General features: G+C 42.9%; 1 protein-coding gene across 1 annotated transcript in view; it reads right to left on the reverse strand.

The window, feature by feature from the left end:
* The window catches only part of Oscp1 (organic solute carrier partner 1), a 46,161-nt gene that overhangs the window by 13,316 nt on the left and 16,660 nt on the right, over positions 1-16,185 (reverse strand). The window contains exons 3-6 of the mRNA XM_013034061.1: positions 12,365-12,532; positions 11,800-11,880; positions 1,414-1,517; positions 414-542 (exon numbers count right to left, since the gene is read on the reverse strand). Coding sequence (XP_012889515.1) covers positions 414-542; positions 1,414-1,517; positions 11,800-11,880; positions 12,365-12,532 — 482 coding nt within the window. The remainder of the gene's footprint in view (positions 1-413; positions 543-1,413; positions 1,518-11,799; positions 11,881-12,364; positions 12,533-16,185) is intronic.

Below are 16,185 nucleotides of genomic sequence, written 5' to 3' on the forward strand. Positions count from 1 at the left end.
CCACTTCCAGCTTTTTTATGTGGTGCTGAGGAATTGAACCCAGGGCTTCATGCATGTGAGGGCAAGCACTCTACCACTGAGCCACCTTCCCAGCCCAGAAGTCTTTTTTTTTTTTTGGTTGTGGGGCTTGAACTCTGGGCCTGGGTGCTGTCCCTGCGCTCTTCAGCTCAAGGCAAGAGCTCTACTGCTTGAGCCACAGCGCCACTTCTGGTTTTCTAGTGGTTTATTGGAGATAAGAGTCTCATAGACTTTTCTGCCCGGGCTGGCTTTGAACCATGATCCTCAGATTTCAGCTTCCTCAGTAGCTAGGATTACAGGCGTGAGCCACTGGCACCCGGCTCCAGAAGTCTTATTTTTAAATGAAGCGATTGCCCTTACATTTGAGTTCATTCTGTCAGGGAGAATTTGCTTACATGTTAGTTCCAAGTTTCAAGACTCGGTCTCCATGAAGTTCAAAAGAACCTTCTTTGGATGCAGGGACATAGTTTCCACCATGCTTGAATTCTGTCTTCTTAACTTCTTCACCTTTGTTGTTGAACATCCTATAGTATAAAGTAAGAACAGCCTATAGTATAAACATGATGGCATGTTCTCTAAGTGTCCTTATTCTTTGTATATGACAGAACAAAAAGGTGTGTATGTACTCTTTCAAGAAAAAGATGCTGGGCTGGGAAGGTGGCTCAGTGGTAGAGCACTTGCCTTGCATGCCTGAGGCCCTGGGTTCGATTCCTCAGCACCACATAAGCAAAAAGCCAGAAGTGGCGCTGTGGCTCAAGTGGTAAGAGTGCTAGCCTTGAGCTGAAGAGCTGAGGAACAGCGCCCAGGCCTAGAGTTCAGGCCCCACGACTGGACCCCCAAAAAAAAGAAAAGAAAAAGATGCTAACTGTGAAAATAACAATACAGAAATAGTCATTGAACATCTATATGTCATGTGCTCTGTGTGTGTGTGTGTGTATGTGTGTGTGTATTTATTGCCAGTATTGGCCTAGGTATTGTTCCTTAGCCATTTTGCTCAAGCATTCTACCACTTAAACCACAGCTCCACTTCTGGCTTTTTGGTAGTTAACTGGAGATGAGAGTCTCACACATTTCTCTGCCTGGGCTGGCTTTAAACTGCAATCCTCAGATCACAGCTTCATGAGTAACTAGGATTACAGATGTGATGCCCAGACTGTGCAAGAGTTTTGGAGCACTAGTTTGTCTTATTTATCCTCACAAAATCATTTTAACAGATGAGGAAATGAATCCAGGGGAACTGGGTGTCTTGCTTTAAATTCCTTTGCAAAATTCCTCAAAAGCTGAGCTTTCCTGATTAAAGGCTAAGCAAACATCCTAAGTGGCTCCATGGTGCTATGTTCTATGTAGTGGCCCCAGTTCTGTTTTCCTGTCCCCTCAGCACTGTGCAAAACTTACCTGATGAGTCCAGGAACTTGAGTTCCCCAGGGAACAGGCCCGGACACTGGCAACACAAAGCGCCCATTAGAATTCTGAACCTTGTCCTTTAAAAATGTGGATACCTGGAAAAAATATGCTTTCTATCATTTTTTTCTGGGTTCATTTTCATGGATAGAAACACTTTGAAATGAAAAGCCTTTAGTAGTTTGGGAATGTTGCTCAGTGAGTTTGTAACACTAAGAAAGAACACATCAAGACTAATATGTAGTTACAGTGGTTTTTACAAACAAGATTACATCTGAGCTTCATAAGTAAACTTTTAAGGCAAGTAGTATATCTCCATTTTATTTATTTTTAATTGAGATTAGGTAATTACATTAATTTCACATATTTTACAGTATTATAGAATAGTAATACTTAAAGACACAAACACATTTTAACCTTCACAAGGCAAATTGTCATTATTATGATCTATAAAGTTTGTAAAGCCTATGAGCTTTGACAATAAAATTATTTCTTCTACCTCAGGTGATATATCCATATTTTAAAGATGAGGTAGCTGGGGTTCAGAAAAAACAAGAGGCAAGGCTGGAATTCAAGGCTGACTCCAAATCCCACACCCACTCTTTGGTTTCCTGTTAACTTTCTATGCAACTATGACCTGTGCTTGAAGAACTGTATTGCTATTTTATTGATGAATCAGTGGCTCAGAGAGAGGCTGAAAGGCACTTATAATGGACATAGTTCAAGACTTTTGTGTTTCTGGCTCTGGATCTTGAGCTCTTAATTCCATGCTGGCCTGAGAGCATTCGTCTCTTACATGATTAAAAACACATTAAGCTCATTGCTATCCCCTGGCTTGTGTATTTGGTAGTAAGATTTTGGCCATTCTCAGTGTAAATCAAATCCCAATAGATGTTTTTTTTTTGTTGTTGTTGTTTTTGTTTTTTTTGGGTCCAATCGTGGGGCCTGAACTCTGGGCCTGGGTGCTGTCCCTCAAGGCTAGCACTCTACCACTTAAGCCACAGCACCACTTATGGCTTTTTCTGTTTGTGTGGTATTGAGGAATTGAACCCAGGGCCTCATGTATGCAAGGCAAGCACTCTACCACTGAGCCACCTTCCCAGCCCTCCCTCCCCCATAGATGTTATAGCACTTAGCCAGGTGCCTGTGTCTCAACACCTGTAATCCTAGCTCAGGAGGTGTGATCTGAGAATCGAGGTTCAAAGCCAGCGTGGACAGGAAAGTACATGAGACTCTTCAATTTATCAACAAGAAACTGGAAGTGGAGCTGTGGCTCGAGTGGAAGGGCACTAGCTTTGAGCAAAAATGCTCAGGGAGCCGGGTGCTGGTGGCTCACGCCTGTAATCCTAGCTACACAGGAGGCTGAGATCTGAGGATCTCGGTTCAAAGCCAGCCCGGGCAAGAGAGACTGTGAGACTCCTATCTCCAATAAACCACCAGAAAACCAGAAGTGGCGCTGTAGCTCAAGTGGTAGAGTGCTCGCCTTGAGCTGAAGAGCTGAGGAACAGCGCCCAGGCCCAGAGTTCAAGCCCCACGACCGAACAAAAAAAAAAATGCTCAGGGACAGTGTCTAGGCTGAGTTCAAATGCTAGTACTGATACATATAGGTAAAAGACAGACATAAACACAAAGAAATTGTAGCACTTAAGTTGTCTTACTGAGTTTTAACTTCCTCACCTGTAGAAAGAAAAACTAAAAATTCTTCCAATTCTAAAATTCTGAAAAAATTCTTTTTTTTTTTTTTGTTGGTCGTGGGGCTTAAACTCTGGGCCTGGGTGCTGTCCCTCAGCTCTTCAGCTCAAGGTGAGCGCTCTACCACTTGAGCTACAGGGCCACTTCAGGTTTTCTGGTGGTTTATTGGAGATAGGAGTCTCACGGTCTCTCCTGCCTGGGCTGGCTTTGAACCACGATCCTCAGATCTCAGCCTCCTGAATAGCTAGGATTACAGGCGTGAGCCACCAGCGCCCGGCTTTCTGAAAAAATTCTTTATATTACTAATGTCTGTTATTTGATCAAAGTATTATATATATGCAAACATCACAATGAAATCCCTTTATGCAATTTATGCTAATAGAAAAAGAACAGAAAGAAAAAGAGTGGAAAAAAGAACAAGCGAAATGTCAAGAGGTAGGAGTTTGTTATTTGGCAATTTGGCACTGATGTCAGACTGGGCGCCTTGGCTCTGTTTTTTTTTTTCCCCTCTTTAGGTGCTGGAGGTTGAACCCACACCTACATATGCTAAGCATGTGCTATATACCACTGAACTACACCCCCCAACCCTGGCTCTGTTGTATTTGTACATTATATACTTTTTTTTTTTACATCAATGTTCTTTTCTTTCTTTCGTTTTCAGCCATGGGGCTTGAACTCAAGGCTTGGGTGTTGTCCCTGAGCTCTTTCACTCAAGGCTAGTGCTCTACCACTTTGAGCCATAGCTCCACTTCCGGCTTTCTGGTTGGTAAGTAGAGATAAGAGTCTCACAGATTTCCTGCCCAGGCTGTCTTTGAACCCTGATTCTCAGATTTCAGCCTCCTGAGTAGCCATTTCAGCCTGCTGTATAGGATTATAAGCATGAGCCACCAGAACCCTGATTGCATCAATTTTCCTTTGGGTAAATTTGCTAATAATAATGCCTACTCAATGTGTTAGTATCACAATTAAATCAGATAATGTATAAAATCAGGGACTAGCAGTGTAGCTCAGAAGGCTTACTTAGAATGTATGTGGCCCTGGGTTTGATTTCTAGCATCAAGGAAAAAAGAAAAACTAGAGTCTGCACATAGTAAAAAGCTCAGTAAATGGTAGTTGATGCTCTTATCACAGTCTGCTTAAAGGGCTGAGACTATGGCTCAGTGGTGAAGTGCTAGTTCAGTATGTGTAACACTCAACCCTTTCCCCCACAGCCTACTTGGATACATGAGTCAAGCATGACATGAAAAAGCTGGATATGTTATATAACATGTACATATGAGTTCACTGATGAGTTTGAGTGGAGGCTGGGGGGCATTTTGTGATCAAAGGATGCTAGTTTAATAAAATGAACAAAGAAATTTTGGAAGTGGAAATCTCTCTCTCTATATATATCTATATATACATATATATGCTTGACCCTTTGTTTGCTTAACTCTAAGAAGATGGAGTATGGGAACTCTGAAATGTATAGATTTAGGCCATGTGACCTGAGATTCTGTCCTATGGACAGGACCACTTGGTTTGTCTGCTTGCCTAGTCTTCCTGCTGGTATCAGTTATAGGTCTGACTTTCCTGGGTCTTTTCCTTTCTCACAATCCTTTCTTTTCCCCAGATAGCCTCATCTACTCCCACTTCTAGTGCTCACCTTGTGCTGATGGCTCACACATCTCAAGCTACAATTATCCTCTTCCCCTGGATGCCTGCCCCATCTTTCCTATCATCCTTGAGACATGTCCATCTGTTGGGACCACAAAACACAGCGAATTCACCCAGGAAAAGGCTCATCTTTGTCTTCTTCAACCAGCTCCTGCTCTGGGGAGACCAGTCTCAGTGGATGCTACTACCAGGTAATCAAATCTGCACTTTGAGCTCCCTTTGTCTTCAGTTGCCCTGTCAATCTAGTAAATATTGTTTGTATTTGCCTCTTACTCTTTCTCCTAATTCCTGAAGCCTATTGTATACTTAATCATCTCTGCCAGAATTGATCTCTGCCAGCCTTTTCATCTGCTTTTAGTTCCTCTCCATTCTATTGCTTAAGAGACCCCTTTGAATTGCTCATCTAACCATACCATGTTCTGTTTCAAATCTTTCACGGCTTTCTGCTGCCTGTCAGATCATGTCCCTGCAGCCACTTTGCTTCATTCTGTATTCCCCATACTCAGATATCTCTTTCCATACCAGACAGTCTTCCCCTTTGGTTCTCATGGGTCTGATGTAATTTTTTTTTTCCACTGGTGCTGGGGCTTCAATTCAAATCCTGCTCTTGCTTTTGTTTTGTTTTTTCAAGGCTGGTTTTCTACTATTTGAGCCACATCTCAACTTCTGGCATCTTGTCACTTAATTGGCAATAAGAATCTCTTAGATTTGTTTGTCAGACCTGTCTTCAAACTAAAATCCTCAAATCTCAGTCTCCTGAGTAGGTAGAATTATAGGCAGGAGCCAATGGTGTTCTCTTGGGTATAACTGGCCACGCTCTCTCTTTATAGTCTCCTATCTCAGAATAAACACCAATGTGCTTCTATTGCATTTGCCCTGCCATCTAATGAGTTTCTATATAAAGAGAAAATGATGGTTGCTGCAACTCGGGCTGCCATGCTAGATGAACCATCTCTACCAGCAGTCATCTTTCTCAGGGTGAAGGCAGAATACTGGTGACGATGGAGAGGGTGGTCAGGGATTTAGATACTCTATAAACCCTGGTATGTGATGAACATGACATGGGACATAGCTTTGGACAGGGTCATGGTTGATGGTTTACCTTGCAGGAGGAGGGCAAAGGTTTTGAGGGTATGAAAGACTGGCCTGAAAGTGAGGGGAAGCAGTAGAATGCTGACCCTGCTTCTCACAGCCTGCCTGTGGTACAGTCCCTCTCTAGGTCCTGGTATACAAGTCAGGGAGGATAATGAGCTTCCTCCAAAGATCAGCAGACCTCTGTTCTATGCTGATGATTCCCACTGAATCTCTGAGTTCTACGTCTGCCTATTTAGCTATCTATTTGACACTGCCATTTGGATGGCTTACAAGTAAATCAAGTTAAATAGATCTGTTAACTTTTGTATCTTAAGTATATGTCCTATCAGTCCTTCCTGAACTTGATAAATGGTATTACTAGTTGCTAAGATTAAAAGAAAAGTAGTTGCTTTTACTTCTTCATTCTTTTATTTCCCATATTCAATTTCCTAATAGGTCTTTTGGTATTGCCCCGCATGGGAATATCCTGGATGTGAGTACTTCCCTCTAACTCTACTGGCAATAAGAATCTCTTAGATTTGGGCTAGGAAGGTGGCTCAGTGGTAGAGCGCTTGCCTTGCATGCATGAGGCCCTGGGTTCGATTCCCCAGCACCACATAAGCAAAAAGGAAAAAAGCCAAGCTCTTTGGCTTTTGACCTAGATTCTTTAACAGTTTTCTGATTGCTATCCTCTTTCTACTCTTGCCTCATATAGTTCATGTCCAAAATGTAAATCGGGGTCTGTTACCACTCACCTTAAAACATATAGTATCTTTTGCTCTTAAAGAATAAACTCCTTTCTAGGGCTGAAAGCTAAGCCATCAAGTAGGTACCAGTTTATTTTCTTATTTTCGATTGATCTCTGTTCTTATTGATTAGTTCCCATGTTATACAGATGTTTTACATTACCTTTATTCTGAGTATCATTTCTTTTTTTAAAATTTTTATTGTAAAGATGCTATACAGAGGGGTTACAGTTACATGAGTAAGGGAATGAGCACATATCTTTTTTTTTTGTGTGTGTGTGTGTCAGTTGTGGGGCCCTCAGCTCTTCAGCCCAAGGTGAGTGCTCTGCCACTTGAGCCACAGCACCACTTCTGGCTTTTTCTGCTTATGTGGTGCTGAGGAGTCGAACCCAGGGTCTCATGCATGCGAGGCAAGCACTCTACCACTGAGCTACCTTCCCAGCCCCATAAGTCTATTTCTTGTTGAGCATTGTTACCCCTCCTTGCTGAGTATCATTTCTGGTGTGGGTACTATGCTCTAGTCACATGGGTTTTTTTCTTTGACTTATCTATGGAGCCTGACCTTGCTGTACCTTCAATTTAGATGAACTTCCCTGAAGGGCTATCCTTGATTCTATCATTTGAAGATGTGCTATCCAAAGTACAGATTAATAAATATTTAAAACTTAATTTCTTGGCCATATATTCATGTGTAGTTAGGTGTGGGAGGCTCATGTCTGTAATCTTAGCTACTCAGGAGGCTGAGATCTGAGGATCATGGTTTGTAGCCAATGTAGGCAGACAGACCTGACAGACTCTTATCTCTAATTAATCAGCAAAAAGCCAGAACTAAGGGTGTGATTAAAGTAGTAGAGTGCTAGCTATAAGCAAAAAAGCCCAGCCAAAAAAAGTCATGTGTAACAAATGTTTATTGTACTAGACAGCCCAGGCCCAGAACATTTCCATCACTACAGAAAGCTATGGTAGGTAGTGCTGTTTAATGTAGCAACCCATCTTAGTTGTCCTTTATAATTTTACTGAATATTGCCATTTGCCTAAAGTTAGCAGTGCAAGAACATGGTCATACTTTTCTTTCTGGGTCTTCCTTCTAGCATAGAACCTTCTCAAAGGAGCAACTTGTTCTCATTCATTTATGCATCTCAAACACTCAAAACAGCTTGACAAATAGTTGGCAGTCACTAACTATTTGCTAGACTTAAAATTTCCAGGGATGAAATAGTTTCAAGTAGAGTAGATAATGGTGTGAAAGGTATGGGGAACATTCTGTGAAGATGTTTTCTCAATGGACACAATGGAAAGAATAGGAGGAAAGTTAATGCTGGAGGGGTGGGGTGCGTGAATAGGAATGAATAGGAATGGGAGAGGATGAGTGACCAGAGAAGCCTTGATTTTAGGAGGCAACTCTTAGGACTTTGCTCATAGTTGTAACTGTTGAGGTTTTTTAAATGGAATTGGTCTTAGTACAGTTACTAAATCCAAGTATACAAGTCAGAACCTTGGCCATCCTAAGGAGATTTCATATTCTTTGGAACTATTACAGAGAGCTTTGATATTTGGACTATCAGTTTTGTATGTGCTCTGGTTAAATAATGAAGGAGTTATTAGAATAGAACTGTGTTTTCTTGACTTGATTTTGCTAACAACTCTAAAAACAATACTATTTTGAAAACAGAAAATATGTATAGGCAATCACAAATTGCAGCTAAGTAGAAAAACCATTAAAGACAAAACAGGGGACCTTCCCAGATGTTAAAGATCATTGACAGGTTATTGTCTGGACATGTGACTTCTATTTCTCTTGATAAACATTTGGATGTTTCATTGCCTGCTCACTTAGAAATAAAAGCTAAATGCATCTTGTGGCTTCAAACATTTTAATGATTTTGATATAGAATTGTTATTAGGCCAGTGTTCATAATAATACATTTAATTTTATCAGTATGAGAAATCAATACGGTTCTTTGTATTACTGTAATCCATAAAACTTGCCTACTACTCTGTGGAATTTTCTGTATTTTAACAATGATTTTTTTTTTTTTTTGGCCGGTCCTGGGGCTTGAACTCTGGGCTTGGGCACTATCCCTCAGCTCTTCAGCTCAAGGCGAGCACTCTACCAATTGAGCCATAGCGTCACTTCTGGTTTTCTAGTGGTTTATTGGATATAAGAGTCTCATGGGAGGCTGGGAAGGTGGCTCAGTGGTAGAGCACTTGCCTTGTATGCATGAGGCCCTGGGTTCGATTCCTCAGCACCACATAAGCAAAAAGAAAAAAACGGGAAGTGGAGCTGTGGCTCAAGTGGTAGAGTACTAGCCTTGAGCTGAAGAGCTGAGGGGCAGTGCCCAAGCCCAGAGTTCAAGCCCCATGACCGGACAACCCCCCCCCCCAAAAAAAAAAAAAGTCTCATGGACTTTCCTGCCCGGGCTGGCTTTGAACAGTGATCCTCAGATCTCACCCTCCTGAGTAGCTAGGATTACAGGCATGAGCCACGGGTGCCCGGCTTAACAATGATTTTTAAATTTATTGTGAAACAATATTATTTGTACTTTTGAAAATTTTAATACATGATGATTCGAGATCTTAATTTATATTGATGTCATTGTTCCATCCATAGTGAATACAGCCAAATTTATGAGCATTAAAAATAAAATTGAGCCGGGCACCGATGGCTCATGCCTGTAAATCCTAGCTACTCAGGAGGCTGAGATCTGAGGATAGTGGTTCAAAGCCAGCATGGGCAGGAAAGAAGTGATGCTGTGGCTCAAGCCGCAGAGCACTCACCTTGAGCTGAAAATCTCAGGGACAGCGCTAATGCCCAGAGTTCAAGCCCCATGACCGACCAAAAAAAAAAAATTTGACATTAGAATTGAAATCAATTTGTGTTCCTGAGTCTGTGGAAAGGAAATAAAATCAGGCACTATACACTTTTCTTCTTTGTCTTCTTTAAGTTGATTGTGTTACAAATGCACAGGTTCACAAAGCCTCTCTGTAACTACTATGATCAGTTTCTTTCATGTCTTTCCCAAAGCACTCTATACCATATGCATGAACGTTGTATATGCTACTCCATTTAATCTCGCCAGCAAAGTAAATTAGATATTGTAATATCCATTTTTTTAGGCAAGAAACTAAGGCTCAAGAGACGTAATTTGCCCAAAGTCACAACCATATGTTTGGATTTAAACACAATGAGTGTCTAACTGTAGAGCCTTGGTTATTTTGTAAAATCCTACCATCTTTCCCATGAGAGTTTGTTAAATTCAATAGGACCAGAGTCCTGTTCAAGAGAGACAGGCCTGAATTTAGAAGCTCTGAAATGTGCTTTTAAAGAGGTACAGAATTGTCTAGTTATGGCAGGAGAAAGAAGGTAATTTGGGGTATAGTGGGCAAGAAATATGTGAACCCAGGCTGGGGCTGTTGCCCATGATGGAGGGCTTTCATAGCCTCAGCCCTAGCAAACAAACAAATAAGCAAGCCAGGTGCTGGTGGCTCATACCTATAACCCTAGCTTCTCTGGAGGCTGAGATCTGGAGAATCATGGTTCAAAGTCAATGCAGACAAAAAAGTATGAGACTCACTCTCCAAAATAACCGGCAAAAATCCAGGCTTGAGTCATGGCTTAAGTAATAGAATCCTAGCAGAGTAAGCAAGCCGAGTAAATATGAAGCCCCCGAGTTCAAACTTAGGTACCACAAGAAAAAAAAGAAAAGAAAAGAAAAAGAAGGGGGAATGTGGCTTAGTGGTAGAGTGCTTGCCTAGCATGCATGAAGCCCTGGGTTCAATTCCTCAGTACCACATAAACAGAAAAAGCCCTGAGTTCAAGCTCCAGAACTGGCAAAAACAATAATAACCTCCCCGCCAACCCCAATTACAAAGTTTTGCTGGGTGCTGGTAGCCCATGCCTGTAATCCTAGCTACTCAGAAGGCTGAGATCTGAGGATCCAGGTTCAAAGCCAACCTGGGCAGGAAAGTCTGCGAGATTTATCTCCAGTAAAACACCAGAAAACCAAAGTGGTACTGTGGCTTAAGTGGTAGAGTGCTTGCCTTGAGCTGAAGAGCTGAGGGACAGTGTGCCTAGGCCTGGAGTTCAAGCCCCATGACTGACCAAAAAAAAAGGAAAAAAGTAAAGACAAAAGAGGGAGAAATATTTGAACCCTAGGTAGGCTGGAGGCAGCAGGAATGGAGAGAGGGTGTGGCTATGGAAGGAGGCTTTATATGCCTTAGAAGCAACTGGATGAAGATCAGAGAAGAGGAATAAAAAAATGACACTAGTTCTGAGCCAAGTGAGTGGGGGGAAGGCAGTGGCCTCAGAAGAAACAAGAAAGTCAGGCAGCACTTGAATTGTGGAGATTAGAGTAGTCACAGCCAAGGAGGTAGAGGCCCTGGTGGGTGTCTTGCTGGGATTTCATCAAGTAGGTGGAGCTGTGGGGGTGGGGGAGGGAAGCAAGAGTAGAGTAGAAGTTAGAGTCAGATGTCATAGGCATAGAAGTTGGTAGCCAAAGCAGGGAGGAAAGAAATCCCTCAAGAACAGAGGATAGGGGCTGGGAAGGTGGCTCAGTGGTAGAGTGCTTGCCTTGCATGCATGAGGCCTTGGGTTCGATTCCTCAGCACCACATATGCAGAAAAAGCCAGAAGTGGCGCTGTGGCTCAAGTGGTAGAGCGCTAGCCTTGAGCTGAAGAGCTGAGGGACAGTACCCAGACCCAGAGTTCAGGCCCCACAACGGGCAAAAAAAAAAAAAAAAAGAACAGAGGATAGGAGAGGATAGGTGGAAGCAGGAGGAGGAAGGCTTGGAGATAGACAAGGGGAGAGGAAGTGAAGGCAGATGTATGAAGCATGAAAGTTCAGGGAAGGTGAGAGGTTTATGGGTGGGAAGGCAGCCTCTGGACAGTGTCAGATGCTGAGGAAGTAAAGAAAAGGTTTGGGATTGAGATTAGCCTGGTGCATAAGAGCACATTTTTTTTTGGCAGAAGCAAGAGACATAACCGTATTTCAAAGAAACTCATAATGTAACTGGGAGAGATCGGTACTATCATTATTTCCTGTGGTTTAAAAATTGCTGAGATGTATTATGTGAGTGCTTATCATCATGGATTCAAACCATGTCACACATTACCAGCTAGGCAAAATCTCAGTCCCTGTCTGCCCTGTTGATCCATATGTCCCAAGGTCAGCAGTTGCCGGTGGCAGAGGGGGCTTGGTTGCCCTCTTACTTACCCGAATATGCAGGTCTTGGAAGAAGATGAGGAGTGTCTGTCGGATCAGCTGGAACTCTCCAGCGGAGAGAGTCCCATATGTCTGCCAAAGGCAAGCCAGAGAGAAACACTTAACTTTCTCAGGGAGAGAGCAGTATGAACAATCAGGGTCAGGATGCTCAGGGGTGGGAGCCAGACCAGAAAGGAGGAGCAGAAGTGGGACTGCCAGTAGGCACCCTCCCCATTAGTCAGACCATGCTGTGCTGTAGTGTGTGGGGATGTACTTTGAAATTTCCATTCTCCACAGACCTAGAGAAGCTGTTTCTCAAGATTTAGCAGATACCTACCACTAGTTCCCTTTCAGAAAAGTCAGGAGAAAAAGGAGATGCTTTATATCTCTTCATTCTAGTTAGGAAGGTGGCAGCTGGAGGCCTGAGAATGCCTATTGTTGGCTTTTAGAATTTTTTGGGAGAGTGACAGCCTTTGTCACTGCTCACTCTGTTCTCCCTCCTAGAACGTACCTGCTCTTACAGTGCAATGGAAATAAATGTTGGGGCTGAGAGGCAATAAATTGGTGATAGTCTTACTTCTGTAAGCTGCCGTAAAGTCTCATCCACTTGATGCAGGATGGTTGGGGAGTCTTGGATGAATCCCTTGATGGCATCTAAATGATTGAAAGTGACCAGCAGCACGTCCTTGGGACGGGGACACAGCAATACTTGGTATTTGAAAGCCATGGTCATCAGGTCGTAGAGCTGTCAACCACACACAAACAAAGTAAGTGGGATCTAAAAGCAGATATCAGAACTGTCAGCAATGACTCAGCCAAGCATTTACTGATAATCACCTCTGGATCCACCACACAGCTCAAGTGACCACATCTGAGAGAAAGGGCATGCTGTTTGTAAAAAAGGCAGAACAGGAGAAACCCAGGATTTCTGGTCATCTCACATCGTGTACTGCTGAAACCATATACAACACTGGTAGCAGTGGTACTATGGGCACTGGATTTGGAGGTGGAACACCTGAACTCAAGGACTCCATTGCTGTTTACTTTCTGTATGGCCCTGGCTAAGTTTGTCTCTCCTTCCTTTCTCCCTCCTTTCTTTTCCATTCCTTCCCTCTCGTGTGTGTGTGTGTGTGTGTGTGTGTGTGTGTGTGTGTGTGTGTGTGTGTGTCAGGCATTCTATCTCTGAGCCACATTCCTAGTCCTGGCCAAGTTTCTTAACCTCTCTGAGTCTGAGTTTTCTCATCTATAAAAAGCACTCCCTAAATCAACATTGCAGGGTTGCTGAGAGGACAGAGGACAGTTTGCTGAGACAGATGATATGTGTCAAAGGGGCAAATGGAAAGTTGTACAACTCAGAACACTTTTTACATGATGAAAAACACTAAGATAGCAACAAGCTCCATATGTGATACAAAGGCTCAGAGGGGAGAATAAGGTATCTGAGACAGGCTTTATGGCAGAAGTAGTCCTGATATAGACCTGCAGAAATCACAGGGTTTAGACTGGCTTAGGGGAAAGGAGTGGGTGATGACCAGGAGGTAGCAATACGTATGTGATTTTCCTGGGAGAAAGAGACAAATGGCTTGAGGACAGTGCATGTTGGAGATTCAGGGAGACAGAATTGGGTAAGTAAGGTGTCGGAGTCTTGGTTCAGTTGGTAGTGCACTAGCCAATGATTAAAAAGTTTCAACTACTGAATTCAAGTCCTGATGATCTCAGACCAAAAACAAACAAACAAACAAAAAACCAATTGGGTAAGGAAAAGCTAGAATGTTAAATTTTGTTTTGTTTTTTCTTTTGTTTTTTGTCAGTCATGGGGCTTGAATTCTGGGCCTGGGTGCTGTCCTTCAGTTCTTCAGCTCAAGGCTAGCGCTCTACCACATGAGCCAGCGCCACTTCTGGCTTTTTTCTGTGTATGTGGTGCTGAGGAATTGAACCCAGGGCCTCATGTATGCAAGGCAAGTACTCTACCACTGAGCCATCTTTCCAGCCCTAGAATGTTAAATGTTTTTGAAAGACAGGCACAGGCCAGGCACTAGTGGCTCCCACCTGTAAACCTAGCTCTTCAAGAAGCTGAGTCTGAAGATTGAGGTTCAAAGCCAGCCCAGGCAGGAAGATCTGTGACTCTGATGTCCAATTAACTACCAAAAAAAGCCAGAAGTGGAGCTGTGGCTAAGTAGCAGAGAGCTAACTTTGAGGAAAAAAAAAAGCCCAGGGACAGAGCTCAGTCCCTGACCCCCCCCCCCACTCTCTCTGACATTTCTAAGTTGAGATGATAAATAATGGTGATTAAATGAGATTAGTTATCTGGTGGTAAGAATGGAGAAAAGAGACAGGCATTAGGGGGAGTCTCTAGTACCTAGTTTCTAGTTGGTATGAATCAATATCTAGTAATTATACAAACAAAAGAAATATTAGGGGCTGGGAAGGTGGCTCAGTGGTAGAGCGCTTGCCTTGCATGCCTGAGGCCCTGGGTTCGGTTCTCCAGCACCACATAAGCAAAACAAAGAAAAAAAAGCCGGAAGTGGCACTGTGGCTCAAGTGGTAGAGCGCTAGCCTTAAGCTGAAGAGCTGAGGAACAGCACCCAAGCCCAGAGTTCAGGCCCCACGACCGGACTCCAAAAAAAAAAAAAAAAAGAAATATTAGAGGTCCAGAATTAATGCCTAGAAGAGCAGTGTTGGGAATGGAAAGGTAGGGAAGGGAGGGCCATGGGGTTTTAGAAAGCAAGTTTTCAGTACCTGCTGAGTACCGACTAGATTTGGGGAATGAGGATGAAGGAAGTTCTCTCAGTGCCTGAGAGAAGGAGGCAAGGAAGTCTGGGGAAAGAGGACAGGAGAAGCAGGGCATGGATGGGGCAGGATTGAAATATAAAATGAAATATAAAATGATTGGCCTTTAATCTTCTTCACACCCTATTGTCAGTACCCCTGGCTGTCTGCCAGTTGGGCTTGATTTTGACATATTGGTTGGTTGGCACATGTGATTTCTTTTTTTTTTTTTTTGGGGTCCGGTCACGGGGCCTGAACTCTGGGCCTGGGCACTGTCTCTCAGCTCTTCAGCTCAAGGCTAGTGCTCTACCACTTGAGCCACAGCGCCACTTCCGGCTTTTTTTTTCTGCTTATGTGGTGCTGAGGAATTGAGACCGGGCCTGGAGCATGCAAGGCAAGCGTTCTACCACTGAGCCACCTTCCTATCCAGGCACATGTGATTTCTTAGTCCTTCTCTTTGATATTCTTGGTTCCATGACAGGTCTGCGGCCAGTCATGATGTGGAGTAGGAAATGCCTTCTAGCTTTCTGGGCAGGCTGAGAAAGGGGCCACCTTGATATTAGGTAAGGAAATGGAGTCAAGGAGATCATCAGCTTTCCAAAGGAAAATGGCAGGAGGTAAACAAGCCCAGTTAAAGGTAATCTGGCTCCTTGAGGCTTCTAGGTGCCAGGAATGAGTAACTGTTGATTTTTCACATCTATTATGTGTTATTATTATCAGTCCTTGTAATTAAAAAATTACATATGTGTGTATATATATAAATTACATATTTTATGTCACTATACATAACATTAACGCTGGGCATTGGTGGTTCACACCTGTAATCCTAACTACTCAGGAGGCTGAGGTCTGAGGAACATGGTTCAAAGCCAGCCCAGACAGGAATCTGTGAGACTCTTTATTTCCAATTAACCACCAGAAAGCTGGAAGTGGCGCTGTGGCTCAAGTGATAGACCGCTCACCTTGAGCTGAAGAGCTCAAGGACAGTGCCCAGGCCCAGAATTAAAGCCCCATGACTGACAAAACAAACAAACAAATGAAACACACATATGAATGAAATAACCTGTATAGAAAAAAACAAAATGGCGCAATAATTATTATTTTCTAAATTAACTAAAGTGTATATGCTTTATTAGAATTTCATTAGTTCTCTCCTATTTGTGTTCTAGGATACTATCAAGGACATCACATTACATTTAATCTTTGTGTTTTCCAGGTCTCTTCTTGTCTATGAGGTTTCCTCTGACTTGCCTTAATTTTGGTGACTTTGGCAGTTTTGAATATGGATTAGATATTTGGTAGTGTGACAATATCTTTGGTGTTTTTCTCATGGTTAGATAGGTTATAGGTGGAGAGGAGTGAAACTGTTTCTTCCTCTTTCCCATGCTGCACTCTTTGAAAGGAAGTCAAACAATGACTTAACAAATGAGACTAACAAGTGGGGCTTTAGTTCTCGTTTCCTAGTGATAGAATATCTCCATTAATTATTCTAAATCTGGGCTGGGAAGATGGCTCAGTGGTAGAGCACTTGCCTTGCATGCCAGAGGCCCTGGGTTCAATTCCTCAGCACCACATAAGCAAAAAGAAAAAAGCCGGAAGTGGCGCTGTGGCTCAAGTGGTAGAGCACTA

This window comes from Dipodomys ordii, unplaced genomic scaffold (assembly GCF_000151885.1).
Source record: "Dipodomys ordii isolate 6190 unplaced genomic scaffold, Dord_2.0 Scaffold181, whole genome shotgun sequence".
Taxonomy (NCBI): domain Eukaryota; kingdom Metazoa; phylum Chordata; class Mammalia; order Rodentia; family Heteromyidae; genus Dipodomys; species Dipodomys ordii.